General features: G+C 42.0%; 1 protein-coding gene across 1 annotated transcript in view; it reads right to left on the bottom strand.

The window, feature by feature from the left end:
- The window catches only part of LOC108719434 (collagen alpha-1(XXII) chain), a 165,231-nt gene that overhangs the window by 98,735 nt on the left and 39,006 nt on the right, over nucleotides 1-27,490 (bottom strand). Inside the window, exon 4 of the mRNA XM_018268284.2 lies at nucleotides 4,133-4,207. Within this exon, the coding sequence (XP_018123773.1) occupies nucleotides 4,133-4,207 (75 nt within the window). The remainder of the gene's footprint in view (nucleotides 1-4,132; nucleotides 4,208-27,490) is intronic.

Genomic DNA, 27,490 nt, shown 5'->3' on the forward strand with positions numbered 1-27,490 from the left:
CTCAGCAGACCCATTCTGTAGGACCTGGCTTTCTGTATGAAGGCATTATTATGTGGAAACAGGAAACATTCTTCCTTAACAATTCCACAACGTAGGACACAAATGTAATTGTATGCTTTAGCCTTAAGGTTGGCTTTGACTGAAATCAGGGGCCTTAACCCAAACCATGGAAGACAGACTCAGATCATTATTCCGACTCCACCAAACTACAGTCAACGTTATGCTTTTGGGCTGGTAGAATCTCCTGACATCGGTCATGCCCAGACTTTTCAGATGTTACAATGCCATGTATCACTCCACAGAATGCATTTCCCAATGGTCAGAAGTCCAATGGAGGTGAACTTTATAACACTCCAACCGATACTTGGCATAGCCCTTGGTGTTGTTAGACTTGCGCACAGCTTCTCACCCATAATAACTCCATGTTACCCATTATTAGTTTTAACCTTGTTTCTGAACACAGTTTTGAAACCAAGGACATGTTTTTTTTTATGAAGTGTCCAGACTTTTGGCTAATACTTTTTGGCAATATAGTGGACTGTTTTAGGTCATTTTGGCCATATCACTTTGAGAAGGAGACCTGTAACTTTATTGCAGAGAGAATTATCTAAGATAGCCAAAGTTATCATTTGGGTCAAACTCTGGCTACATCTGTACACCACAAATAGTCCAATTCATTCTTAGCTTCATTCCAGCAAGAATTCAGAGCATATTGAGAACACCTGTTCTGAATTGTAGAGTTTTCTGATAATGCAAGAAATATATTTTATTTGTATTAATTTGATTAAGAAGAGGATTGTGGCTTTTAAACGTGTCTCCCTAGCACAGACATACACTGGTGATCTTCAGTACAGTGAGAAAATGGAAAGTTAAGGACAGAGAAAAAGGGACGTGGGGTCATCATTTCAGTAGCTTGAAAGTCAGTATTTAGTGAAGTGAAACAACAGAAGCACCAGAAGAATATAAGGTTGTGTAGGGAGAAGTATCAGTAATAGAGAGAAGGAGGTTTTATAGCAATTGGTCACTGGTGACACCTCACCTTGTGATTTGCATTGAATTCCGGAACACCTATCTAAAGAAAGACATTAATAAAATAGAAACAGTTCAGAGATGGACAGCTAAGATGGTGCACCGTTTAAATAATATAACATTAGGATAGACCTCAGTATACACAGCTCAGAAGAGGGAAAAGAAAATTGATGATCAAAAAAAGTGAACAGACGAGGAAGGAAGACAAGAACAACAGATGGAGCACTGATTATTGACTCGTTGGAAATCCATTGGAAACAACTGGTTTTAAGTCCAGCATTAGTGGGAATGTTGGTATTCACATGGACAGCAAAAGTAACCAACTGCAATACAAGTTCCATATCCTGGGCAATGTGGGCACCAATAAGCAGAACTCCATCCGTGGTAAACCCATTTTGAAGGAGACAAGGAGGAAACCCATTTTGAAGGAGATAACGAGGAAAATGGAAATGTAACATTAGATAGAGATTTGTGTTGTAAGAGACAGTGATTGATTCATGGAATTACCTATAAGCGAACAAGATGAAAAATACCATAGCACAGCAGACGAAGTATATAAAGAAGTATTATAGAGCAGCTAAAGCTTGGGAGGTACAGATCTATGCAGCCAAACTTTGGCGCTAAAGATCCACAACTTCATAGTGCCTTTGTCCAGCTCCCATACTAGCCTTCATCATAAGCCAAGGCCAAAGAGTGCTCACTCAAGCTTGAGTTGAGTTCCAAGCTTGGTTAACAGACCACAGATAATAGAGAAAATGAGTCTGGGGTTCAACACAAGCAACTTGTGGCATATTCACAAATTAACTGTGGAATCTAAAGGGATTCCTTGCAATTCAATCTTTTTTTCAAATTTTTCAAAATGTTTCAATAATTATTTTTTTTGTGAATTATGAATAGTTTCCTGGTTGTCAAGTGTTTGATGAATTGACTCATTTAAAAGCAGAGTTCCCTGCTAGAGGCACCACCAGCCAGGCACAAACTGTGCAGATCTGTAGTCAAGCATTTCCAATAAGCACCTACAGCAGCCCAACACGGCTCAGCCAAGGAGGTTTTAGAGCAAGTGGTCAAACACATGATACATTAATAATGAAATATACAGGTAACTGTGAGGCACAGGTTTAAACCATTCCAGTTTTGTTTTCCAAAGGGGTAGAGGCAATGGTGTTCGTGTCGGGTTTAATAATAATTTTGTAAGCAGAACTGCCAAAATCTAGACCCCGGGATACCTGGTGTAGGTCTAGCATAGCAGAGTCTATCTGACATGGTACATGTTTGGTGGGAAGACAAAATTAAAATAATGATTTCCTACAAACAAGTCTATTAGCCTGAAGGCTTCCAGATGCGCAGGATGTCAACGGAAATTTTTCAGAAAACACTCCCTCATTCCAATGGATTTTTAGGGGGCTGCAAGCTTGAGGTCCACATATTTTCCCCAAAAAAAGGTACAGGTATAGGATCCCTTATTCGGAAACCCGATATCCAGAAAGCTCCAAATTACACAATGGCTGTCTCCCATAGACTCCATTTTATCCAAATAATCCACATTTTTAAAAATGATTTGCTTTTTCTGTGTAATAATAAAACAGTCGCTTGTACTTGATCCCAACTAAGATATAACTAATCCTTATTGGCAGCAAAACCAGCCTATTGGGTTTATTTAATGTTTAAATTAATTTCTAGTAGACTTAAGGCATGAAAACCCAAATTACGGGAAGATCCGTTATCCGGAAAACCCCAGGTCCCGAGCATTCTGGATAACAGGTCCCATACCTGTACTAGAATTCTCATTCTTGTATTTGATGGCAGCCATGCCTTAGCAGATACCTAATTATCTTTAATAACCATCAAAACCTTTTGCACAACAAAACTATACTTATTTATGTGCCGCTTTCCTTAGGTCGTATGACTTACTTAGGAACCCTACTGTAGAGGCGTCTCAAGAGTCATTGAACAAAGCAATTATTGCCCATCTACATAAAGACATTAGCCCCCCACTGTGCAAGTAAACAAATGGTTTATCGCCTGCAGAACCTAATTCCCAGGCTAAATAATTCAAACTTTAGATTAATGGAAAATGTCACTTTGCAAAATGCTTTAATTAATCCCTCACCTTCCCAAATGTATGTTCATCAAGGGTAATTGGTTGCACATGGTAGAATGGCGAGTATAAATGATCTGGGAAGAACAATGACCTTTGTATACTCTGTGGTTTAATAGAGAAAATGAAAATCCTGGTGATTTGCAATATTGTTACAAATGAGTTCAGTTCAGCTTTACAAACTTTGAGCCAGATTCAAATCAGTGAAAAAAAGGTTGAAAACTCATGGACGAGATTCAATTTAAGATGAAATTTAATTCAGATAAACTTATCTCACTTTTCATCACGTGAAAACTCAAATGAAGTCCACAGGGAAAAAGCTTGAACTGAATATGAAGAAAAGTTTTTGTTCTCCTCGAATAGAATCTCATCCATGAGTTTTTGTGTAATAAACTTTTTGTCATTGAATTGAATGTGGCCATTTGACCGGAAAATGGTTCACCAAATTCGCCACCGGTTCAGTGGGATCTCAAGAAGTAGGGCGTTTACTTTACAAAATCCAATTTTTTCCGACCAAACTAGAACCCATAATTTGACCTTATTTATCATTGAAAAAACTCAATAAAATCAGTTCTGAAGAAAAACTCAAAAAAATTGTTTGTTTTTTTTAAAAAACTGAATTTTTCAGGTTTTATGCCCGAAACGACATTTTTCGTGAAATCGCTTGAAAATCCCAGATTTTTTTGGATTTTTGGACAAACCTCAGCGCAGACCAAGATATCTTCAAATTTGAAATGGGACCTTTGCCATTGACTTCTACAGGACCCGACAGCATGTAGATGAAGTATTTTCGGATTCAGACTTTTAGCAACCTCGGGGTATAATAAATCCTGAAAAATGTGAGGTTTTTTTTCCAATTTCCCAATTTCATTGATAATTTGTATGACAGATATTTCCAGATGGCTCTGCACAAAAGTAGTTTGGTCTGTTTTTTATTCAACGGTTTCTAGTTGCTGCAAAATACCATCTTCCAAATACAGCTTTACCCTCTTTTTCTAACCGTACCTGGAATTTCATCTCTTTCGCCATTTTTGTGTTTGAATCGTTCTCCTTCGATCCTAACGTTTGGACAAAGGACATCTGGAAGAAAAACACAAGAACATTAAGAGGGTTATTTAATAAAATCTCATCATTTAAATAAAATAAGCTCAACCAAACTCCCATCCCCGATTTTGGCTTATTTTTTAATAAAATAACTGGAATAAATCGGATTGTGAAATAACTAGATGAAATCGAGTGCAAACACAAATCTTTTCTCTGGAATCGCTGGATTTTACAGATTTTTCTCTGGAATCGCTTGATTTTTTTTTAGGTTATTGCCCGAAAACCCCAAGTTGGTCTGATTTTCGGCAAAAACCCAGAACGGACCACGATAATTTCCAGTTGGGATAGGGACATCCCCCATTAACTTATACATGAGCTTGACAGGTCAGAGATGGTGGATTTTCAAATTTCAGCTTTTTGTAAAAAATTTTGTTTGTTTTTTTCCTCTAAAGATTGCAGTTTTTGCCCAAAACACCTCAACCAGAAAAAAAATCAAGTTGAGTAAATAACCCCCTAAGTGACATAAGAACATTTTTGGATGGACACTTGAAAACCAAAGCCTACAGGGCTGTCATGCTCGACCCAAGAACTTGCCTCTAATTGTCCACCCTGTGCAACTGCCGTTTTGCACCATTGAGATGTACTACGTGTCATTCTACATGTTCACTTCCTCTTAGTTTGTTGTATTACTGAGCACCATGAGAGCTGGGAAAAGGGGTTTGAACAAATCAGGGGTTTACTGAGTCGGCTGAAAGTTGCACAACAAGGTACCCTCAACAAATAAAGGGTGAACCTTGTCTTGATACCTCCAAGTTATATATATATATATATATATACCAGCCAATCTCAGACTTGACCATCCATGTTGGTAATGACCGATTGACCTGATATAAATGGAAACATCTCCAGCCTGTGGCACTTATATCACTGACAGATGCCATGGTGTTGCACGCTATCTGTCTGCTACAGCGAGCTGCTGTCGGAAAGGTACAAGAGATTATACGAGATTATACAGTATCAGCTCCCAATGTTTTTCCTTAACCACTTTGTACGTCTCTGAACAGTCGCAACTTGATAACTGCCCAGACGTTTATCAACAACTACAAGTTCGAATTTCCCCAAAGAGCCTTTAGTGTGTGTAGGATGAAATGGCAAATTGTGCACAGTTTATTTAATTAAATATTTTATTTGCATGTTGGTTATATATCTGAAACAAACTCGCCCAACCTTGTTATGTTATATAAATGGTGTTAGTGCATCAAGGGACAGGGATAGATTTAGTAGAACCGTTGCACCAGTTGAGGTTCTCCTTGCCCTAAATATTGCCCTTTATAGAACTAATACCATTTATTCTTCCCAAGATTCAATATTACTAGGACCAATCAAGGACAAAGGGCAACTTTGAGCCCCTCCATATACACCATAGAAAGTGCTGTGTCCGTGTCATTTTGGGGACACGAGGGTGGGACATTGGCATTAACTTACAAGCTATCCAATTGTGCAAAATGGCACCCATTCAGTGTACAAAGGGAACCCTGGATTTCAATTGTGGTCAATGGCAGCTGGAAAGTGGTCCACATTTAAGTAAACCTTTAGTATGTTATAGAATGGCTAATTCTAAGCATCTTTTCAATTGGCCTTTAGGGATGGGCGAATTTCACCAGTTTCGCTTTGCCAAAAATTTGCCAAAATGCATTAAAGCCTATGGACGGCAACTTGTTTTTCTCCAATTTAAGTCTATGGGCGTCATTTCATTGGCGAAAGACAGCGAAAAAATTTCACTCATCCCCCTTCATTATTTACTTTTTATAGTTTTTGAATTATTTGTCTACTCTTAGTAGCTTTTCAAATGGGAGTCACTGACCAACATCTAAAAAAACAAGGCTACACATTTATAATTATTGCTATTTTTATTACTCATCTTTCGATTCATATTCCAGTCCCTTATTTATATCAATGCATGGTTGCTAGGGTAATTTTGACCCTAGCAACAAGATGGCTGACATTGCAAACTGGAGAGCTGCTGAATAAAAATCTAAAGAACTCAAAAATCATAGAAAATGAAATCGAATTGCAAATTGTCACATAATATCACTCTTTACATCATATTAAAAGTTCATTTAAAGATGAACAATCCCTTTAAGCATTGAAACCCAAAACCTTGCACCTAGGCACAGTGTAACTATTGGCACTAGGCTGTGTGTATAGAAGAAATAGCTACAGGTTATTCTGTTTCTAGGTTTCCAGGCTGAAATGAGGTCCCACTATCCCTGGGCACTGTTTCTGCAGTTTTTGGGTTGTAGAACCTCCAATGTTCTACCTGCTCCATGGAGACAACTGTGAGCAGGAAAAGAGACAATAGGGTTTATCTATTAAACAGAGAACTAAATATTTTTGTAAAAGAGAAAATGTACATTTATTGAGACCTTTAACTCACTGCAAAGACCTTATTAGCAAGCAGGCCAAACCCCACCAGGGACAGATGTTCTTATGCATGAACAACCTCAACTCACTAAAGAATCTCTCTGCCAAATGTAATGAGCAGGTAGGTAATAACTAGGTAAACAAGTGCTTATTTCTTTAATCACAAGTCAGGCTTTAAATTACAGGGAACTCAGAGCCACTTGAATGGATTGTTGGCTTTCCAGGCTATAAGACGGAGAGTTGCCATCACGGCTATTTATTCCCGGAGAGATTAAGGACACGCAGACTTGCCCTGAGACTTGGCCCACTCATGTGCTATTTCTAGGGGTCAGATTAAAGCAGTGGGCGCAAACAGCTGTTCTTGTTCTGTGTTTTTATCTGCAACAACAGGAAATCTGACTGCAAACAACATTTTTTCGCTTTACATGTTTTTGCGTCTAAAATTGTGCTTTATGCTTCGTAAATACCTATGCTGCCATAGTTTTATAAGGATCTCTCTGTACAGACTATAAGAAAATGTAGGGGACTGTTCCTGCTGAATTGTGCTTAGTACAGGGACTACCTATGCTGCCATAGTTTTATGGGATCTCTCTGTACAGACTATGAGCAAACTTAGGAACTGTTCCTGCTGAATTGTGCTTAGTACAGGGAATACCTATGCTGCCATAGTTTTATGGGATCTCTCTGTACAGACTATAAGAAAATGTAGGGGACTGTTCCTGCTGAATTGTGCTTAGTACAGGGAATACCTATGCTGCCATAGTTTTATAGGGATCTCTCTGTACAGACTATGAGCAAATTTAGGGGCTGTTCCTGCTGAATTGTGCTTAGTACAGGGGATACCTATGCTGGCATAGTTTTATGGGATCTCTCTTCACAGACCATAATGACATGTAGGGGACTGTTCCTTCTGAATTGTGCTTAGTACAGGGAATACCTATGCTGTCAGTTTTATGGGATGTCTCTGTACAGACGATGAGCAAATTTAGGGGACTGTTCCTTCTGAATTGTGCTTAGTACAGGGAATACCTATGCTGCCATAGTTTTATGGGATCTCTCTGTACAGACTATGAGCAAAGTTAGGGGCTGTTCCTGCTGAATTGTGCTTAGTACAGGGAATACCTATGCTGTCAGTTTTATGGGATCTCTCTGTATAGACTATGAGTAAATTTAGGGGACTGTTCCTGCTGAATTGTGCTTACTACAGGGAATACCTATGTTGCCATAGTTTTATGGGATCTCTCTGTACAGACTATGAGCAAACTTAGGGGACTGTTCCTGCTGAATTGTGCTTAGTACAGGGAATACCTATACTGCCATAGTTTTATGGGATCTCTCTGTACAGACTATGAGCAAACTTAGGGACTGTTCCTGCTGAATTGTGCTTAGTACAGGGGAATACCTATGCTGCCATAGTTTTATGGGATCTCTCTGTACAGACTATGAGCAAACTTAGTGGCTGTTCCTGCTGAATTGTGCTTATAGCCTGTACAGAGAATATCTGTTACAGGGACTAGGGAGAATGAAATAAGTGGGAATGGATGGGGAGATGACAGGCGGTTAAGAGGCACTTTAGAGAGTCAGTATGTTGCCTAATAACAATGGAAAGAATGAATCTGATGGCTGATAAGAACCACTTGGCCTTTGCAGTCTCTGTCTGTCCATCTATTTAGAACTTCAAACAATCTCATTTCTCAGAGCCGGACTCCTGACTTTTCCTTTCTGTATTCAGTTATTTTACACGTCTTTGTGTCCCAGCATCACAGGCTGGTGGGGTTATGAGTGAAACAAATAAGTTATATATTATATTTACTCTGGAATAAATATACTTTTGCTTCTAGCTGAACTCTGTGCTCAGATAAATGTTACTTCCCATGAATCGGCCGTATTCTATTGATGGAAATAACCCAAACATTGCCCAGGGTCAGTGCAGTCTGCAGCATCAGGAATTTGTTATAAGGGAAATCCATTATAAGGGAATGGGGATGTTGGATGTGTCCGATTTCATAGGTTCTACCAACTGATCTACCAACACCTTCATTGGAGAAGCACCAAATCCTGCCCAAACTGGACCCAAATCCAGAAGTATCATCTGACTTTTTAATAAATTATCACTTAACCAGAATTTGACTTTTTTTTCCTGTAATTCTGCATCTGAATCTTTTCTGGTGGGCTCGGTATTGATCCAAATCAGAAGTCATGGGTTCAGTACATCCCTAATATTCCTACCAATAGTGATGAATAGGCTGGAAAACGTTCAATCTCTATCTGACCCCAAAATGCTGCTTAACCTCCACCCACCCTGGTCCCAACACCCTCCAATGACTTCACCAATGGGCAAGGTTGGCATGGCAACATCATTGAAAGGGAGGATAGTAAATTAAACCATCACCAACATCAATGGGCCCCCCTTTTCCAAGTTTATCCAACCACCCACCCTCTCCTACTTCTGAGTCTACATGTCCTGTACCAAACCCACCCAACCTATGGGTGAACTAGTTAGTTCTTCAGGTTTCAGTCTGACCAACCCATCACCCACTCCAAACAGCTTTTTCATTTGGCCTTAATTTTCATTTATTTTTATATTTTCTGAATTATTTGCCTTCATCTTCTGACTCTTTCCAGCTTTGAAATGGAGGTCACTGACCCCATCTAAAAAAACAAGTAAGGCTTTTTAATACTTATTTTTCTATTCAAGCCTCTCCTATTCATATTCCAGTCTCTTATTCAAATCAATGCATGGTTGCTAGGGGAATTTGGACCCTAGCAACCAGATTGCTGAAAATGCAAACTGGAGAGCTGCTGAAAGTTAGAAAAAACCAGAAGAAGGCAAATAATTAAAAAAAACTATTAAAAAATAAAAAAATAAAGATCTAGCTGAAAAGTTGCTTAGAACTGGCCATTATATAACATTTTAGGGTCAGGCCACACTGGGCGTTTTGGGGAGATTTGGTCGTCTGGCGACTAATCGCCTCGTTTTTGCGGCGACCAATCTCCTCAAATGCCTTCCCTCACTCTGCGCCGGCTAAAATGAAAAACCGCTGGCACTAATCACACGTGGCAATTCGTTTTCCGAAGTTGCCTCACGAGGAAACTTCAGGCGACTTCGGAAAACGAATTCCTGCGTGTGATTAGCGCTGGCGTTTTTTCATTTTAGCCAGCGCAGAGTTTGGGGAGATTGGTCGCCGCAAATAGTAAAAAATTAAAACGAATTGCAAATTGTCTCTGAATATCACTCTCTACATCATACTAAAAGTTAACTCAAAGGTGAACAACCCCTTTAATAAAACTAGGGATGCAATGAATCCAGGATTTGGTATTAAGCCAGGATTTTGCCTTTTTCAGCAGGATTCAGATTCTGCTAATTCCTCGCGCCTGGCCGAACCAAATCAAAGTCCTTAAAATCATGTGACTTTTTGTAATACAAAACAAGGAAGTAAAAAAATGTCCCCTCCCCCTGATTTGCATATGCAAATTAGGGTTCCGATTCGGTTTATCTTTTTGGACGAATCTTTCACGAAGGATTCAGGGGGTTCAGCCGAATCCAAAATAGTGGATTCGGTGCATCCCTAAACGAAACTCAGGGATTCTGCTCTGCAGCGACAAAGATAAGAAATGGGTCCGTTTATATCATTTATGGGGTAGGTGATCCCGCTCCCTGAGCTGCTTTATGGCAGAGACACACGCTCAGATTCAGGGAGATTAGTCGCCCAGAGACAAATCTCTTCTTCTTCTTCTTCTACGGGCGACTAATCTCTCTGCTTCCCCTGCCTTCCCGCTGGCTGGAATGTAAATCGCCGTCGGGATGGCACTCAGAGCATTTAGTTTTCCGAAGTTGACTCACAAGGAAACTTCGGGCAACTTCGGAAAACAAAACGATCCTTGGGAAGGTGAACGACCCCTTTTAAAGCCATAATATCACTTTGACCAATCAGAGCTCTTTGCTCACTGCAAGTTCCTAATTTTCGCAGCTAAAAGTTCCTGTTCCTGCTGGAAGAACAATGTCTGACCCTTCTTGAAGGAAACTCTATTAGTTTGTTGTTTTACTGTTTGTTCCGCGGCAGAGAACAGTTTGTGTCGAAGATAAAAACAACGGGCGACACCTCGTGATTTCACACCGGCAGCCGAACAGCCAAGGTGAAGGGCTCTACAAAGTAAAGTGTATCTATAATTTACACCGTGTCTGTTTGAAGGGCTCCGGTGCTGTCAGATAAAAGGCAGGGAGGATATAGATGATTATTTTGTTATTGTTGCTGCAATTTCATTTCATTGCTCTTTTCCGAATGATGAGGCTTTGGTGGAGCAGCACCTGCCTTTCAGCTGGAAAACCAAATAGAAAGCGGAGGATTGAGTATTTCCCTTCCACCAACGCTGGCCAATGAGGGATTCAATGTAATAGAGGGTCTTTATCCTGGGTAATTAAAGAGGTTGTTCACCTTTAAATTAACTGTTAGTATGATGTAGAGAGTGATATTCTGAGACCATTTGCAATTGGTTTTCATTTTTTTATTATTTGTGGTTTTTGAGTTATTTAGCTTTTTGTTCCAGTTTGCAATTTCCGCAATCTGGTTGCTATGGTCCAAATTAGCCTACCTAGCAACCATGCGCTGATTTGAAGAAGAAACTGCAGTATAAATAGGCGAGGCCTGAATAGAAAGACAAGTCATAAAAAGCAGCAATAACAATTAGGGATGCACCAAATACAGGATTCTGTTCGGAATTTGGCCAGGATTCTGTGTTTTTAGCAGGATTCAGATTTGGCCAAATCCTTCTGCCCGGCCGAACCAAATTGTAATTTGCATATGCAAATTAGGGGTCACAAAACAAGGAAGTAAAAAATGTTTTCCCCTTCCCACCCATAATTTGCATATTAGGATTCGGTTTGGTATTTGGCAGAATCTATCACAAAGGATTTGGGTGTTCGGCCGAATCCAAAATAGTGGATACGTTGCTTCCCTAATACAGTAAATACATTTGTAGCCTAACAGACCGTTTGTTTTTTAGGTGGGGTCAGTGACCCCCGATTCTGGAAAGAATCAGAAGAATGAGGCAAATCATTAAAAAACAACTAAACAATAAAGACGACCTCTTGAAAAGTTGCCTAGACTTGGCCATTCTATAACATGCTAAAAGTTAACGTAAATTGAACCAGCGTTAAAGCAATACTAGTGCCATTTGAATTAGGGTCTTTACTTGTGATGGGCGAATAAATTCACCAGGTGCTAATTCACGGCGAATTTCCGCGTTTTGCCGCCGGCGAATAAATTTAAACATTTTCGTAGAGCGTTGTAAAAGGCGTTTGCGTTCAAACCGTCGCGCGTTAACATTATTCAGACACCCATTGACTTTAACACAGGTGTCAAAATTGACACGCCCATCAAAATTCGTGTTTCGTGAATTTATCGCCGTTTCAGCAAAGCGAAACAAGACAAATCCGCCCTTCACTAGTCTTTATTAGAGCATGGGGTACACCCAATATTTTAGCTCCGGGGTGAGAGCTGGAACATGTTCAGCCAGAGAATAAACAATGTTACAGGAGACATAATAAGACGGTGGCACTGATTGGCCATGGAAATTAGGGACACATGACTAATATTAAATGAACCAGTGGAGATTGTGATTGGTGGTAGGGCATGGGGGGAGTGGCTTGTGGGGCCTCCATATCATCTATCTGCCATAGTATACAGTATATATATATAAAACTATAAAACTATTTAATGATTATTCAGCAATGAAATTAATTCCTTGTACTTCTTTCACTTCTTTAAAAGACATTTAATTGTCCATAACTTGCAGAAGGGCACGTTGACCCTTTATCTCTCTTCGGTACGTTTATAAATGTTTCTTTATGCCCGAATGCTGCAGTTATAGAGAAAACAATGAAATGTCTGCAAGAAACGTACTGGAGACCCCGAGGGATCTTCCTATCTACCAGGACACGAGCAAGAACTCACTTAGATAAAGTTCCGCTGCGGAGAAACACGGAATGTTTCATTATTCTCAGTCTCCTCTGTTCTTGCTCTCGCCTAATCTGTACAGTATCTGTTACCCCAATGTTTCTATATATCTGTAACCTTTTTATGAGCTAAGGGGACCCAGTGTGAAGGTAATTTAGGAGGAGATTTGGGGTGAGTGCTTATTTGTACCCTGGGTACCCCTGGAACTATAGCAGGGTGACACCCCAATGTTTCTATATATCTGTAACCTTGTTATGAGCTAAGGGGGCCCAGTCTGAAGGTCAGTTAGGGGGAGATTTGGGGTGAGTGCTTATTTGTACCCTGGGTACCCCTGGAACTATAGCAGGGTGACACCCCAATGTTTCTATATATCTGTAACCTTGTTATGAGCTAAGGGGGCCCAGTCTGAAGGTCAGTTAGGGGGAGATTTGGGGTGAGTGCTTATTTGTGTCCTGGGTACCCCTGGAACTATAGCAGGGTGACACCCCAATGTTTCTATATATCTGTAACCTTGTTATGAGCTAAGGGGGCCCAGTCTGAAGGTCAGTTAGGGGGAGATTTGGGGTGAGTGCTTATTTGTACCCTGGGTACCCCTGGAACTATTGCAGGGTGACACCCCAATGTTTCTATATATCTGTAACCTTGTTATGAGCTAAGGGGGCCCAGTCTGAAGGTCAGTTAGGGGGAGATTTGGGGTGAGTGCTTATTTGTACCCTGGGTACCCCTGGAACTATTGCAGGGTGACACCCCAATGTTTCTATATATCTGTAACCTTGTTATGAGCTAAGGGGGCCCAGTCTGAAGGTCAGTTAGGGGGAGATTTGGGGTGAGTGCTTATTTGTGTCCTGGGTACCCCTGGAACTATAGCAGGGTGACACCCCAATGTTTCTATATATCTGTAACCTTGTTATGAGCTAAGGGGGCCCAGTCTGAAGGTCAGTTAGGGGGAGATTTGGGGTGAGTGCTTATTTGTACCCTGGGTACCCCTGGAACTATTGCAGGGTGACACCCCAATGTTTCTATATATCTGTAACCTTGTTATGAGCTAAGGGGGCCCAGTCTGAAGGTCAGTTAGGGGGAGATTTGGGGTGAGTGCTTATTTGTACCCTGGGTACCCCTGGAACTATTGCAGGGTGACACCCCAATGTTTCTATATATCTGTAACCTTGTTATGAGCTAAGGGGGCCCAGTCTGAAGGTCAGTTAGGGGGAGATTTGGGGTGAGTGATTATTTGTACCCTGGGTACCCCTGGAACTATAGCAGGGTGACTGTTACCCCAATGTTTCTATATATCTGTAACCTTGTTATGAGCTAAGGGGGCCCAGTCTGAAGGCCAGTTAGGGGGAGATTTGGGGTGAGTGTTTATCTGTACCCTGGGTACCCCTGGAACTATAGCAGGGTGACTGTTACCCCAATGTTTCTATATATCTGTAACCTTTAGTGATGGTGGAATTTGCGCCGCAAAATTCTCAAAACGACGAAAAATTAGCAAAACGGTGGTCTCGTTCTTGACACCCACGCCCGTTTTTGACACCGGCGCCAATTTTTTTTGATGCCGCCGAATTTTCACCAGCGATTTTCACGGCCGTTTCGCAAATTTATTCGCCGGCGGCGAATCGCGAAAATTCGCCGCAAACTAGTGCCTTGCGAATCACTAGTAACCTTGTTATGAGAGAGATTTGGGCATGAATGCTAGCTTACTGACTTTACTATGTTTAATGACAGGAGATTGCTAGAAATGCCCAGAATCTGCCCACGTGGGTTCAATGTTTTGCCTGAAAACAAAAGATTCATTTTGCAAATGAAGCTACTTTTTACAGCTCTAATCTAATTAACTGAGTGCTATTAATTCATTTTAGGAAAAGCTATTTTTCCTGATGATAGTTTCCCTTTAAAGATGGCTGTAAGTCTGTCCCATCCACAGCAGGGAGTCACTTTGATCCTATCAGTTCTGAAGGAATTATCCATCTGGCCAGCAGGGGTCACTGCTGCAATAAGAAAAAGTCACTGATTTCAATCTGAGCTACCGAGCAAATTCCACATACAGTATTATTATTATTATTATTATTATCATTATTTATATTATTATTATTATGGTCTGTAGCTCAGGACAGGAGCAGGGTGTATACATCAAGCATACAAACGATGTACAGCTACTGACTGATACAGGATTGGGTATGAATATAAAGTAACACTGCAATAGCTGTCGATACACACAATACATATATACCATCTATTAGATTCAAATGCCCTTAAGCTATTGCTGAACCCACAGCAAACCCCTGGCAGTTGCAGGACAAAAGACTGAACCCATTTTTTTGTATGTACTGTACAATCAGCAAACTATACATAAACCTGCTCTTAATAAGGTGGTCTATTGAGTGCAGCTATATACAAACATGGACATTAAAGGATTGTGAACCATTTTCAATTTGTTTAATACTGTGGACTACCTAGGCTGTCATTAGAGATGTCGCGAACTGTTCGCCGGCGAACTTGTTCGCGCGAACATCGGGTGTTCGCGCTCGCCGGAAGTTCGCGAACGTCGCGCGACGTTCGCCATTTTGGGTTCGCCATTGTTGGCGCTTTTTTTTGCCCTCTCACCCCAGACCAGCAGGTACATGGCAGCCAATCAGGAAGCTCTCCCCTGGACCACTCCCCTTCCCTATAAAAACCGAAGCCCTGCAGCGTTTTTTCACTCTGCCTGTGTGTGCTGAAGAGATAGTGTAGGGAGAGAGCTGCTGCCTGTTAGTGATTTCAGGGACAGTTGAAAGTTTGCTGGCTAGTAATCGTTTTGATACTGCTCTGTTATTGGAGGGACAGAAGTCTGCAGGGGTTTGAGGGACATTTAAGCTTAGGTAGCTTTGCTGGCTAGTAATCTACCTTCTACTGCAGTGCTCTGTATGTAGCTGCAGTGGGCAGCTGTCCTGCTTCTGATCTCATCTGCTGACTGCTGCAATAACAGTAGTCCTTGTAAGGACTGCTTTTATTTATTTTTTTGTTGTTTTACTACTACTACTACTACTACTACTATAAGAGCCCAGTGCTATTAGTCTAGCAGTGTTGGGGAGTGGGACTGGTGTGCTAATCTGCTGCTCCTAGTAGTTCAGCAGCACCAACTTTAATTTTTTTTTTTAATATTCATTTTTTTTTTATTTAACTTTTTTTTATTTTACTACCGCTGTAGTAGTGTATAAGTTGACCTTTTAGGCATTATTTGCCCTGTAGGCATTATTTGCACACTGTTTTCTTCAACCCGCCATCGAGCTGTGTGACCTTGTTCACATTCTGTCTAAATATCCATAATATTACCGTCTCCAGAAAAAACACCGGAGTCACTTTTTTCAAGCAGCCATAATATATTTTACGTAATCCGTATCCACCGCTGTAGTAGTGTATACGTTGGCCTTGTAGGCATTATTTGCACACTGTTTTCTTCAACCCGCCATCGAGCTGTGTGACCTTGTTCCCATTCTGTCTAAATATCCATAATATTACCGTCTCCAGAAAAAACACCGGAGTCACTTTTTTCAAGCAGCATTCATATATTTTACGTAATCCGTATCCACCGCTGTAGTAGTGTATACGTTGGCCTTGTAGGCATTATTTGCACACTGTTTTCTTCAACCCGCCATCGAGCTGTGTGACCTTGTTCCCATTCTGTCTAAATATCCATAATATTACCGTCTCCAGAAAAAACACCGGAGTCACTTTTTTCAAGCAGCATTCATATATTTTACGTAATCCGTATCCACCGCTGTAGTAGTGTATACGTTGGCCTTGTAGGCATTATTTGCACACTGTTTTCTTCAACCCGCCATCGAGCTGTGTGAGCTTGTTCACATTTTGTCTAAATATTGATAATATTATCGTCTCTAGAAAAACCACTTGAGTTACTTTTTTTCAAGCAGCATTCATATATTTTACGTAATCCGTATCCACCGCTGTAGTAGTGTATACGTTGACCTTGTAGGCATTATTTGCACACTGTTTTCTTCAACCCGCCATCGAGCTGTGTGAGCTTGTTCACATTTTGTCTAAATATTGATAATATTATCGTCTCTAGAAAAACCACTTGAGTTACTTTTTTTCAAGCAGCATTCATATATTTTACGTAATCCGTATCCACCGCTGTAGTAGTGTATACGTTGACCTTGTAGGCATTATTTGCACACTGTTTTCTTCAACCCGCCATCGAGCTGTGTGAGCTTGTTCACATTTTGTCTAAATATTGATAATATTATCGTCTCTAGAAAAACCACTTGAGTTACTTTTTTTCAAGCAGCATTCATATATTTTACGTAATCCGTATCCACCGCTGTAGTAGTGTATACGTTGACCTTGTAGGCATTATTTGCACACTGTTTTCTTCAACCCGCCATCGAGCTGTGTGAGCTTGTTCACATTTTGTCTAAATATTGATAATATTATCGTCTCTAGAAAAACCACTTGAGTTACTTTTTTTCAAGCAGCATTCATATATTTTACGTAATCCGTATCCACCGCTGTAGTAGTGTATACGTTGACCTTGTAGGCATTATTTGCACACTGTTTTCTTCAACCCGCCATCGAGCTGTGTGAGCTTGTTCACATTTTGTCTAAATATTGATAATATTATCGTCTCTAGAAAAACCACTTGAGTTACTTTTTTTCAAGCAGCATTCATATATTTTACGTAATCCGTATCCACCGCTGTAGTAGTGTATACGTTGACCTTGTAGGCATTATTTGCACAGTGTTTTCTTCAACCCGCCATCGAGCTGTGTGAGCTTGTTCACATTTTGTCTAAATATTGATAATATTATCGTCTCTAGAAAAACCACTTGAGTTACTTTTTTTCAAGCAGCATTCATATATTTTACGTAATCCGTATCCACCGCTGTAGTAGTGTATACGTTGACCTTGTAGGCATTATTTACACACTGTTTTCTTCAACCCGCCATCGAGCTGTGTGAGCTTGTTCACATTTTGTCTAAATATTGATAATATTATCGTCTCTAGAAAAACCACTTGAGTTACTTTTTTTCAAGCAGCATTCATATATTTTACGTAATCCGTATCCACCGCTGTAGTAGTGTATACGTTGACTTTGTAGGCATTATTTGCACAGTGTTTTCTTCAACCCGCCATCTAGCTGTGTGTATTATCGTTTCCAGAAAAACCAACTGAGTTTTTGTTGTTGTTGTTGTTTTTTTAAAAATAATGCCAGGCAAAGGCAGGCCGCCACGCAGAGGCCGTGCTAGGGGCCGTGCTGCTATGCAATCCTGTGGCCCTAGCAAATTTCCCAGTTTTAAAAAGCCAATGACCCTGAACTCCCAAAATGCTGAAGAGGTAGTTGACTGGCTTACACAGCACACCCCATCCTCTACCGTTTCTAACTTTACCACAACATCCTCCTCATCCTCCACTGCTATGGCCACCCCACGTAACACTTCCTCCACCACCGGTGCCCCTTCTTCACTGGGGTCAGAGGAGTTATTTTCCAATGAGTTTCTTGAACTGAGTAATGCGCAACCATTATTGCCAGAAGAAGATGAAGGAGATGAGGACCTTACACCAGATTTAATTCTGGCAGAGAACACGATAGAGATGGACATAATGAGTGATGAGGAGGAGGTCCCCGCTGCTGCTTCCTTCTGTGATGTGTCAGAAGAAATTGATGCATCTGAGGAGAATGATGATGAGGAGATTGATGTTTTGTGGGTGCCTAGTAGAAGAGAGCAAGAGGAGGGTAGTTCAGATGGAGAGACGGAGAGTCAGAGAGGCAGTAGGAGAATAAGACTTAGAAGAAGCAGGGAGGACAGCCCGCAGGGATCAGCAGGGCAACAACATGTATCGGCACCTGTGTTCAGCCGGCCAACGCACCCGCCATTGCCGCCAATACCGCCAACTCCGCCAACTTCTACTGTTACCGCCAGATCGCACACTTCCAAAAAGTCAGCAGTGTGGGATTTTTTTAATGTGTGTGCCTCTGACAAAAGCATTGTAATTTGCAATGAGTGCAGTCAGAAACTGAGCCTTGGTAAGCCCAACAGCCACATAGGTACAACTTCTATGCGAAGGCACATGAGCGGCAAGCACAAAGCACTTTGGGAGCAACACCTCAAAGGCAACAGGCAAACTAAAAGCCACACTCCTTCTGGTCCAGCATCTTACTGCTCTACCTCTGCTCTCCTTGACCCGTCTGAACCACCCTCCACTCCGCCTTCCACCTTGACCACCTGTTCCCATTCCCAGTCATCTGCCACCAGCCAAGTTTCTGTGAAGGCCATGTTTGAGCGTAAGAAGCCAATGTCTGACTGTCACCCCCTTGCCCGGCGTCTGACAGCTGGCTTGTCTGCACTCTTAGCCCGCCAGCTTTTACCATACCAGCTGGTGGACTCTGAGGCCTTCCGCAAATTTGTAGCAATTGGGACACCGCAGTGGAAGGTACCCAGCCGCAATTTTTTTTCTAAAAAGGGAATACCACACCTGTACCAACATGTGCAGAGCCAAGTTACCGCATCTCTGTCACTTAGTGTTGGGCCAAAGGTCCATATGACTACTGACGCATGGTCCTCCAAGCATGGTCAGGGCAGGTATGTCACCTACACTGCCCACTGGGTGAACTTGGTAATGGCTGGGAAGCAGGGAATGGGTAGCTCAACAACAACAGTGGAGTTGGTGTCACCGCCACGGATTGCACGCGGTTCTGCCACCACCTCTACTCCTCCATCGCTCTCTACCTCGTCTTCTTCTTCTTCTTACTCTGCTGCTGGGTCCTCCTTCTCCTCCTCCACACCTGTGCACCCCCAGCTCCCCCTAGGCTATTCGACGTGCCAGGTACGCCGTTGTCACGCTGTCTTGGGGATGACGTGCCTGGAAAGCAAAAACCATACCGGATCTGTACTCCTGTCATCTCTGCAGTCACAGGCCGATCGGTGGCTGACCCCACACCAACTGCAGATCGGAAAAGTGGTGTGTGACAATGGAAGCAATCTGTTGGCAGCGTTGAGACTAGGCAATTTAACACATGTGCCCTGCATGGCACATGTGTTAAATTTAATAGTCCAACGTTTTGTCTCCAAGTACCCAGGATTCCAGGACGTTCTCACCCAGTCCAGAAAGGTGTCGGCCCATTTCAGACGTTCCTACACAGCCATGGCACGCCTTGCTGACATTCAGCAGCGCTACAACATGCCAGTCAGGCGTTTGATTTCTGACAGCCAGACTCGCTGGAATTCAACGCTCCTTATGTTGGAACGTCTGCTGCAACAACAAAGGGCCGTCAACGAGTACCTTTTGAACTGGGTGGTAGGACTGGATCTGCACAGCTGGGGATTTTTTTCCCCCGTTACTGGGTGCTTATGCGCGATGCCTGCAGGCTCATGCGACCTTTTGAAGAGGTGACAAATATGGTCAGTCGCACCGAAGGCACCATCAGCGACCTAATACCCTTCGCTTTCTTCCTGGAGCGTGCCGTGCGACGAGTGACAGATGAGGCTGTAGACCAGCGTGACGAGGAGCTGGAAGCGCACGATTTCTGGTCGGAATCACCAGAACGAACCCAGGCACCTGCTGCAACGCAGGGAGAGGTGCCAGAAGTGGAGTCAGAGGAGGAAGGTGGCTTTGTGGAGGAGGAGGAGGAGGACCAACAGGAGCAGGCTTCCCAGGGGGCTAGTGGTGACCTTTTGGGGACCCCTGGTCTTGTACGTGGCTGGGGGGAGGAGACCGTGGATGATGCAGTCCTTGATAATGAGGAAGCGGAGATGGATAGCTCTGCATCCAACCTTGTGAGAATGGGGTCTTTCATGCTGTCATGCCTGTTGAAGGACCCCCGTATCAAGAGGCTTAAGGAGAAGGACCTGTACTGGGTCGCAACGCTACTAGACCCTCGGTACAAGCATAAAGTGTCAGAAATGTTACCAACATACCACAAGTCCGAAAAGATGCGGCATTTACAAACCAGCCTGCAAAACATGTTGTACAATGCTTTTAAGGGTGATGTCACTTCAGGAACTCATCAACATTCCAGGGGCAGAGGTGCCAGTAATCCTGCCACGAGCACACCTGCAAGGACAAAGCCCTTTGGCCAGTCTGTAACGTCAGACATGCAAATGTTTTTCTGTCCAAGGCAGCGCCACAACCCTTCTGGATCCACCCTCAAAGAACGCCTCGACCGGCAGGTAGCGGACTACCTGGCATTAACTGCAGATATCGACACTCTGAGGAGCGATGAACCCCTGGACTACTGGGTGCGCAGGCTTGATCTGTGGCCAGAGCTGTCACAATTTGCCATGAACCTCTTGTCTTGCCCAGCCTCAAGTGTGCTCTCAGAAAGGACCTTCAGTGCAGCAGGAGGGATTGTAACTGAGAAGAGAACTCGCCTAGGTCACAAAAGTGTCGATTACCTGACCTTTATTAAAATGAATGAGGGGTGGATCTCGGAGGGTTACTGCACGCCGGAAGACTTGTTCTGACTTCTATGCAGCTGTCCTTCTCTTCAAGCCTCATGACTCCACACACAGCTGTCCTTTAGCGTCCTCCTCCTCCCTCCGCCACCGTTACAAACTAGGGTGCAAACCCTACTGGTTTAATTTTTTCTGGCCTCTGTGCTTCAGTGGCTGCAACCAAAAAAACTGGGCAAACAATGTCTACAAGGTCAACGTATGGCAAAAAATGACTATTTTCAGCATTTATATGGCATATTTTTTCTGGCAACTGTGCTTCAGTGGCTGCGTCCAAAAAAATGCATATTTTCTGCATTTATATGGCATAATTTTTCTGGCAACTGTGCTTCAGTGGCTGCGACCAAAAAAATGCATATTTTCTGCATTTATATGGCATAATTTTTCTGGCCTCTGTGCTTCAGTGGCTGCAACCAAAAAAATTTATATTTTCAGCATTTATATGGCATAATTTTTCTGGCCTCTGTGCTTCAGTGGCTGCAACCAAAAAAATTTATATTTTCAGCATTTATATGGCATAATTTTTCTGGCAACTGTGCTTCAGTGGCTGCGACCAAAAAAATTACTATTTTCAGCATTTATATGGCATATTTTTTCTGGCCTCTGTGCTTCAGTGGCTGCGGCCAAAAAAACTGGGCAAACAATGCCTACAAGGTCAACGACGTTGACCTTGTAGGCATTGTTTGCCCAGTTTTTTTGGCCGCAGCCACTGAAGCACAGAGGCCAGAAAAAATATGCCATATAAATGCTGAAAATAGTAATTTTTTGCCATACGTTGACTCAACGTATATGGCAAAAAATGACTATTTTCAGCATTTATATGGCATATTTTTTCTGGCAACTGTGCTTCAGTGGCTGCGACCAAAAAAATGCATATTTTCTGCATTTATATGGCATAATTTTTCTGGCCTCTGTGCTTCAGTGGCTGCAACCAAAAAAATTTATATTTTCAGCATTTATATGGCATAATTATTCTGGCAACTGTGCTTCAGTGGCTGCGACCAAAAAAATGCATATTTTCTGCATTTATATGGCATAATTTTTCTGGCCTCTGTGCTTCAGTGGCTGCAACCAAAAAAATTTATATTTTCAGCATTTATATGGCATAATTTTTCTGGCAACTGTGCTTCAGTGGCTGCGTCCAAAAAAACTGGGCAAACAATGTCTACAAGGTCAACGTATGGCGAAAAATTACTATTTTCAGCATTTATATGGCATATTTTTTCTGGCAACTGTGCTTCAGTGGCTGCGTCCAAAAAAACTGGGCAAACAATGCCTACAAGGTCAACGTATGGCAGTTGTTTAAAGAGAACAGTAGATTACTAGCCAGCAAAGCTACCTAAGCTAAAATGTCCCTCAAATCCCTGCAGACTTCTGTCCCTCCAATACAGAGCAGTATCAAGCAGATTACTAGCCAGCAAGCTTACTATCATCTGTCCCTGAAATCACTAACAGCTCTCCCCCTACACTATCTCTTCCAAGCACACACAGGCAGATTTTTCAGATACATTTTTGCCCTTGATCCCCCTCTGGCATGCCACTGTCCAGGTCGTTGCACCCTTTAAACAACTTTAAAATCATTTTTCTGGCCAGAAATGTCTTTTCTAGATGTTAAAGTTCGCCTTCCCATTGAAGTCTATGGGGTTCGCGAACCGTTCGCGAACCGCTCGCATTTTTGCGCAAGTTCGCGAATATGTTCGCGAACTTTTTTTCCGACGTTCGCTACATCCCTAGCTGTCATAGTTTTATGGGATCTCTCTGTACAGACTATGAGCAAACTTAGGGGCTGTTCCTGCTGAATTGTGCTCAGTACAAGGAATACCTATGCTGCCATAGTTTTATGGGATCTCTCTGTACAGACTATGAGCAAACTTAGGGGACTGTTCCTGCTGAATTGTGCTTAGTACAGGGGAATACCTATGCTGCCAGTGTTTTATGGGATCTCTCTGTACAGACTATGAGCAAACTTAGGGACTGTTCCTGCTGAATTGTGCTTAGTACAGGGAATACCTATGCTGCCATAGTTTTATGGGATCTCTCTGTACAGACTATGAGCAAACTTAGGGGCTGTTCCTGCTGAATTGTGCTTAGTACAGGGGAATACCTATGCTGTCATAGTTTTATGGGCTCTCTCTGTACAGACTATGAGCAAACTTAGGGACTGTTCCTGCTGAATTGTGCTTAGTACAGGGGAATACCTATGCTGCCATGGTTTTATGGGATCTCTCTGTACAGACTATGAGCAAACTTAGGGGCTGTTCCTGCTGAATTGTGCTTAGTACAGGGGAATACCTATGCTGTCATAGTTTTATGGGCTCTCTCTGTACAGACTATGAGCAAACTTAGGGACTGTTCCTGCTGAATTGTGCTTAGTACAGGGGAATACCTATGCTGCCATAGTTTTATGGGATCTCTCTGTACAGACTATGAGCAAACTTAGGGGCTGTTCCTGCTGAATTGTGCTTAGTACAGGGGAATACCTATGCTGTCATAGTTTTATGGGCTCTCCCTGTACAGACTATGAGCAAACTTAGGGGCCTGTTCCTGCTGAATTGTGCTTAGTACAGAGGAATACCTATGCTGCCATAGTTTTATGGGATCTCTCTGTACAGACTATGAGCAAACTTAGGGGCTGTTCCTGCTGAATTGTGCTTAGTACAGGGAATACCTATACTGCCATAGTTTTATGGGATCTCTCTGTACAGACTATGAGCAAACTTAGGGACTGTTCCTGCTGAATTGTGCTTAGTACAGGGAATACCTATGTGGCCATAGTTTTATGGGATCTCTCTGTACAGACTATGAGCAAACTTAGGGGGCTGTAGTACTGCTTAGTACAAGGGAATATGCTAAAATCATTCTGTGTGCAGTCTCTGCTTATGTGCTGGGTATTATGGGATGACAAATTTCCTAACTATACAGAATATCCAGCCTTGTGGCCTTTTCTCTGAGTCTCAGCAGCCTCTGACTCCGCAGACCATTTATAATGGAGATTAGAGAAGTCCCACTGCGCCGCCATATAGAAATAATTGTTACTTTCTTTTATCGACCATTTTCAGGATTTTAACTCCCCCTAATCAGTGTGTTGGCATTAATGCTCCGTGCCAATGACCAGGAGGGAGGGGGTCCCAATCCAGCAAAGCCGAGCCGGGTACAAAAGAGCCTTCAGTCCGACCCCTTTAGTTCTGTGCCGAGTCTTCCCTCCCAACAATACTCTGGTCCCCACAAAGGCAGTGAGATTGTCAGCGGAACATTCGGATTATCAAGGACTTGATTCCAAACCGCCCAAGTCTGTCCTTTTCTACGCGGGGTGCAGGGAGTTACATGGGAAAAGGTGCAGAGGAAACTGATTTTGTTACTATGTTCCCCCACTCACTAGTGTTTCACTTGTGCAACTGTCAGATCACTATTTCACTCTCACTGGGTCACTGGGTGCTCCAAAAACTGTTTAATTGGCCCCTGACTGTGTGTATGTGATTGGGACCTAATGCTGGTGACTGGGCCCCTCCAGAGCACAAAGGCAGCTTATTGGTCCATGTATGGGGCCCTCTTCTGCTCCTCAGACACTGATTGGTCTTCCTGTATTACAAGCTGTGGTTTAAAGGGGTAGGTCACCTATAAATTAACTTTTAGTATGATATAGATAATCTGTGTGATATTCTGAGACAATTTGCAATTGGTTTTAATTTTTTGTTATTTGTAGTTTTTGAGTTATTTAACTTTTTATTCAGCAGCTCTCCAGTTTGCAATTTCAGTAATTTTCAGTTCCCCTAGTAACCATGCATTGATTTGAATAAGAGACTGGAATATGAAAAATTAGTAATAAAAAGTAGCAATAACAATATGGAGGTTATTTATTAAAGTCCGAATGCCAAAAACTTGTTAAATTCAAATTTTTTTTTTACTATAAAATCCGAACTTTTAGTGGAAAAAAAAACTTTTTCGAGATTTATTATACCCAGAGGATGGAAAAAAAAATCCGGCATCTCAGACCTGCTAAGGTTGTTTATAAGTCAATGGGAGAGGTCCCTATGCTATTTGGAGGTTTATGTCGTCTGCATTGGAATTAGCCTAAAAATGTGACTATATCATATATCACATCATATATTATACCTGCTGGGTAACAGAACTGCTCTGCTGCCTCTACCCTGTGTCTGACACTTCTAGGACTTATTACATTATTACATTACAGTTGGGTCTGTCACAAGTACAGGGGGGCCTCTTTGGGCCATGGAACAGGGTGCTGGGTACTTCATTCGTTTTGGGCTTCACTAGTTTTGGGCTTCTCTAGTTTTGGGCTTCACTTGTTTTAGGCTTCACTAGTTTTGGGATTCACTAGTTTGGGGCTTCACTATTTTTGGGCTTCACTAGTTTTGGGTTTCACTAATTCCGGGCTTCACTAGTTTTGGTCTTCACTAGTTTTGGACTTCACTAGTTTTTAGCTTCACTAGTTTTGGGCTTCACTAGTTTTAGAATTCACTAGTTTTGGGCTTCGCTAGTTTTGGGCTTCACTGGTTTTGGAATTCACTAGTTTTGGGCTTCACTGGTTTTGGTCTTCACTAGTTTTGGGCTTCACTAGTTTTGGGCTTCACTAGTTTTGGGCTTCACTAGTTTTAGAATTCACTAGTTTTGGGCTTCACTAGTTTTGGGCTTCACTGGTTTTGGAATTCACTAGTTTTGGGCTTCACTGGTTTTGGTCTTCACTAGTTTTGGGCTTCACTAGTTTTGGTCTTCACTAGTTTTGGGCTTCACTAGTTTTGGACTTCACTAGTTTTGGGCTTCACTAGTTTTGGGCTTCACTAGTTTTGGACTTCACTCATTTTGGGCTTCACTTGTTTTGGGCTTCATTCGTTTTGGGCTTCACTTGTTTTTGGGTTTCACTAGTTTTGGGCTTCACTAGTTTTAGCCTTCACTAGTTTTGGGCTTCACTAGTTTTGGGCTTCACTAGTTTTGGGCTTCACTAGTTTTAGAATTCACTAGTTTTGGGCTTCACTAGTTTTGGGCTTCACTGGTTTTGGAATTCACTAGTTTTGGGCTTCACTGGTTTTGGTCTTCACTAGTTTTAGGCTTCACTAGTTTTGGGCTTCACTAGTTTTGGGCTTCACTAGTTTTGGACTTCACTAGTTTTGGGCTTCACTAGTTTTGAGCTTCACTAGTTTTGGACTTCACTCATTTTGGGCTTCACTTGTTTTGGGCTTCATTCGTTTTGGGCTTCACTTGTTTTTGGGTTTCACTAGTTTTGGGCTTCACTAGTTTTAGCCTTCACTAGTTTTGGGCTTCACTAGTTTTGGGCTTCACTAGTTTTGGGCTTCACTAGTTTCGGACTTCACTAGTTTTGGACTTCACTAGTTTTGGGCTTCACTAGTTTTAGTCTTCACTAGTTTTGGGCTTCACTAGTTTTGGGCTTCACTAGTTTCGGACTTCACTAGTTTCGGACTTCACTAGTTTTGAAATTCACAATTTTTATAGTTCACTAGTTCCGGGCTTCACTAAATTTGGGCTTTACTATATATCTGATCTTTAAAACTGACCTGACACATTTATCACAGGGGCCCCTGAACATTTAGTTGCACATTTTCCAGGGGCCCTGGTTATGATTAGGTGAGTGCTCTGAATATGGGCTGTAAGGGGTGTAAATTGTGCCCCTCAGAATTCCTCTCTCTCTCTCTCTCTAGTTCATCTGCGGAAGCTGCTGATAAAAGCCCGAATTCGTCCCGTTTGCCGTTTCTAGACTTTCGCCGTATATATATATTTATTTATTTTCTCTCCAGAGTCAGAAGGTGAAAGATCTCAGAGTGGGAGGAAGAATAAGTCCAACCCCGTAATTTTGAGGAAACGATCCCAACCAATAATTGTAGCAAGTAATTACTGCTCAGCAAAATCCCACAGCTCCCTATCCATGTGTTATTCCTGCCCCCGGAAAGGCTACGGTTCCCTTCTAGAATATTCCATGTACTCGACTTACTGGTGGGAACTAAATATCCTTGTGCTCTTCTTAAAGGGGTTGTTCGCCTTTAAATTAACTGTTAGTATGATGTAGAGACGGATATTCTGAGACAATTTGCAATTGGTTTTCATTATTTGTGGTTTTTGACTTATTTAGCTTTTTATTCAGCAGCTCTCCAGTTTGTAATTTAGTTGCTAGGGTCCAAATTCCCCTAGCAACCATGCACTGATTTCAATAGTGGAGGCCTGAATAGAAAGACTAGTTAAAAAAAAAAGAAACAATAACAATACATTTGTAGCCTTACAGAGAATTTGTTTTTAGATGGGGTCAGTGACCCCCTATTTGTAAGCTGGAAAAAGTCAAAAGAAGAATAATAAAATTAAAAAAAATAAAAAAATAAAAGTTAATTTAAAGGTGAACCATCCGTTTACGCCAAAACTTTTTTAATATTGCTATACTGAGATCATTTCTTTTATTCCTCACTTGCAGATAATTCCCCGGATTAACGTCTGCCAGGAAACCAGGATCTGATACTGTAGGTCTG

Source organism: Xenopus laevis, chromosome 6L (assembly GCF_017654675.1).
Source record: "Xenopus laevis strain J_2021 chromosome 6L, Xenopus_laevis_v10.1, whole genome shotgun sequence".
NCBI classification, from domain to species: Eukaryota; Metazoa; Chordata; class Amphibia; order Anura; family Pipidae; genus Xenopus; species Xenopus laevis.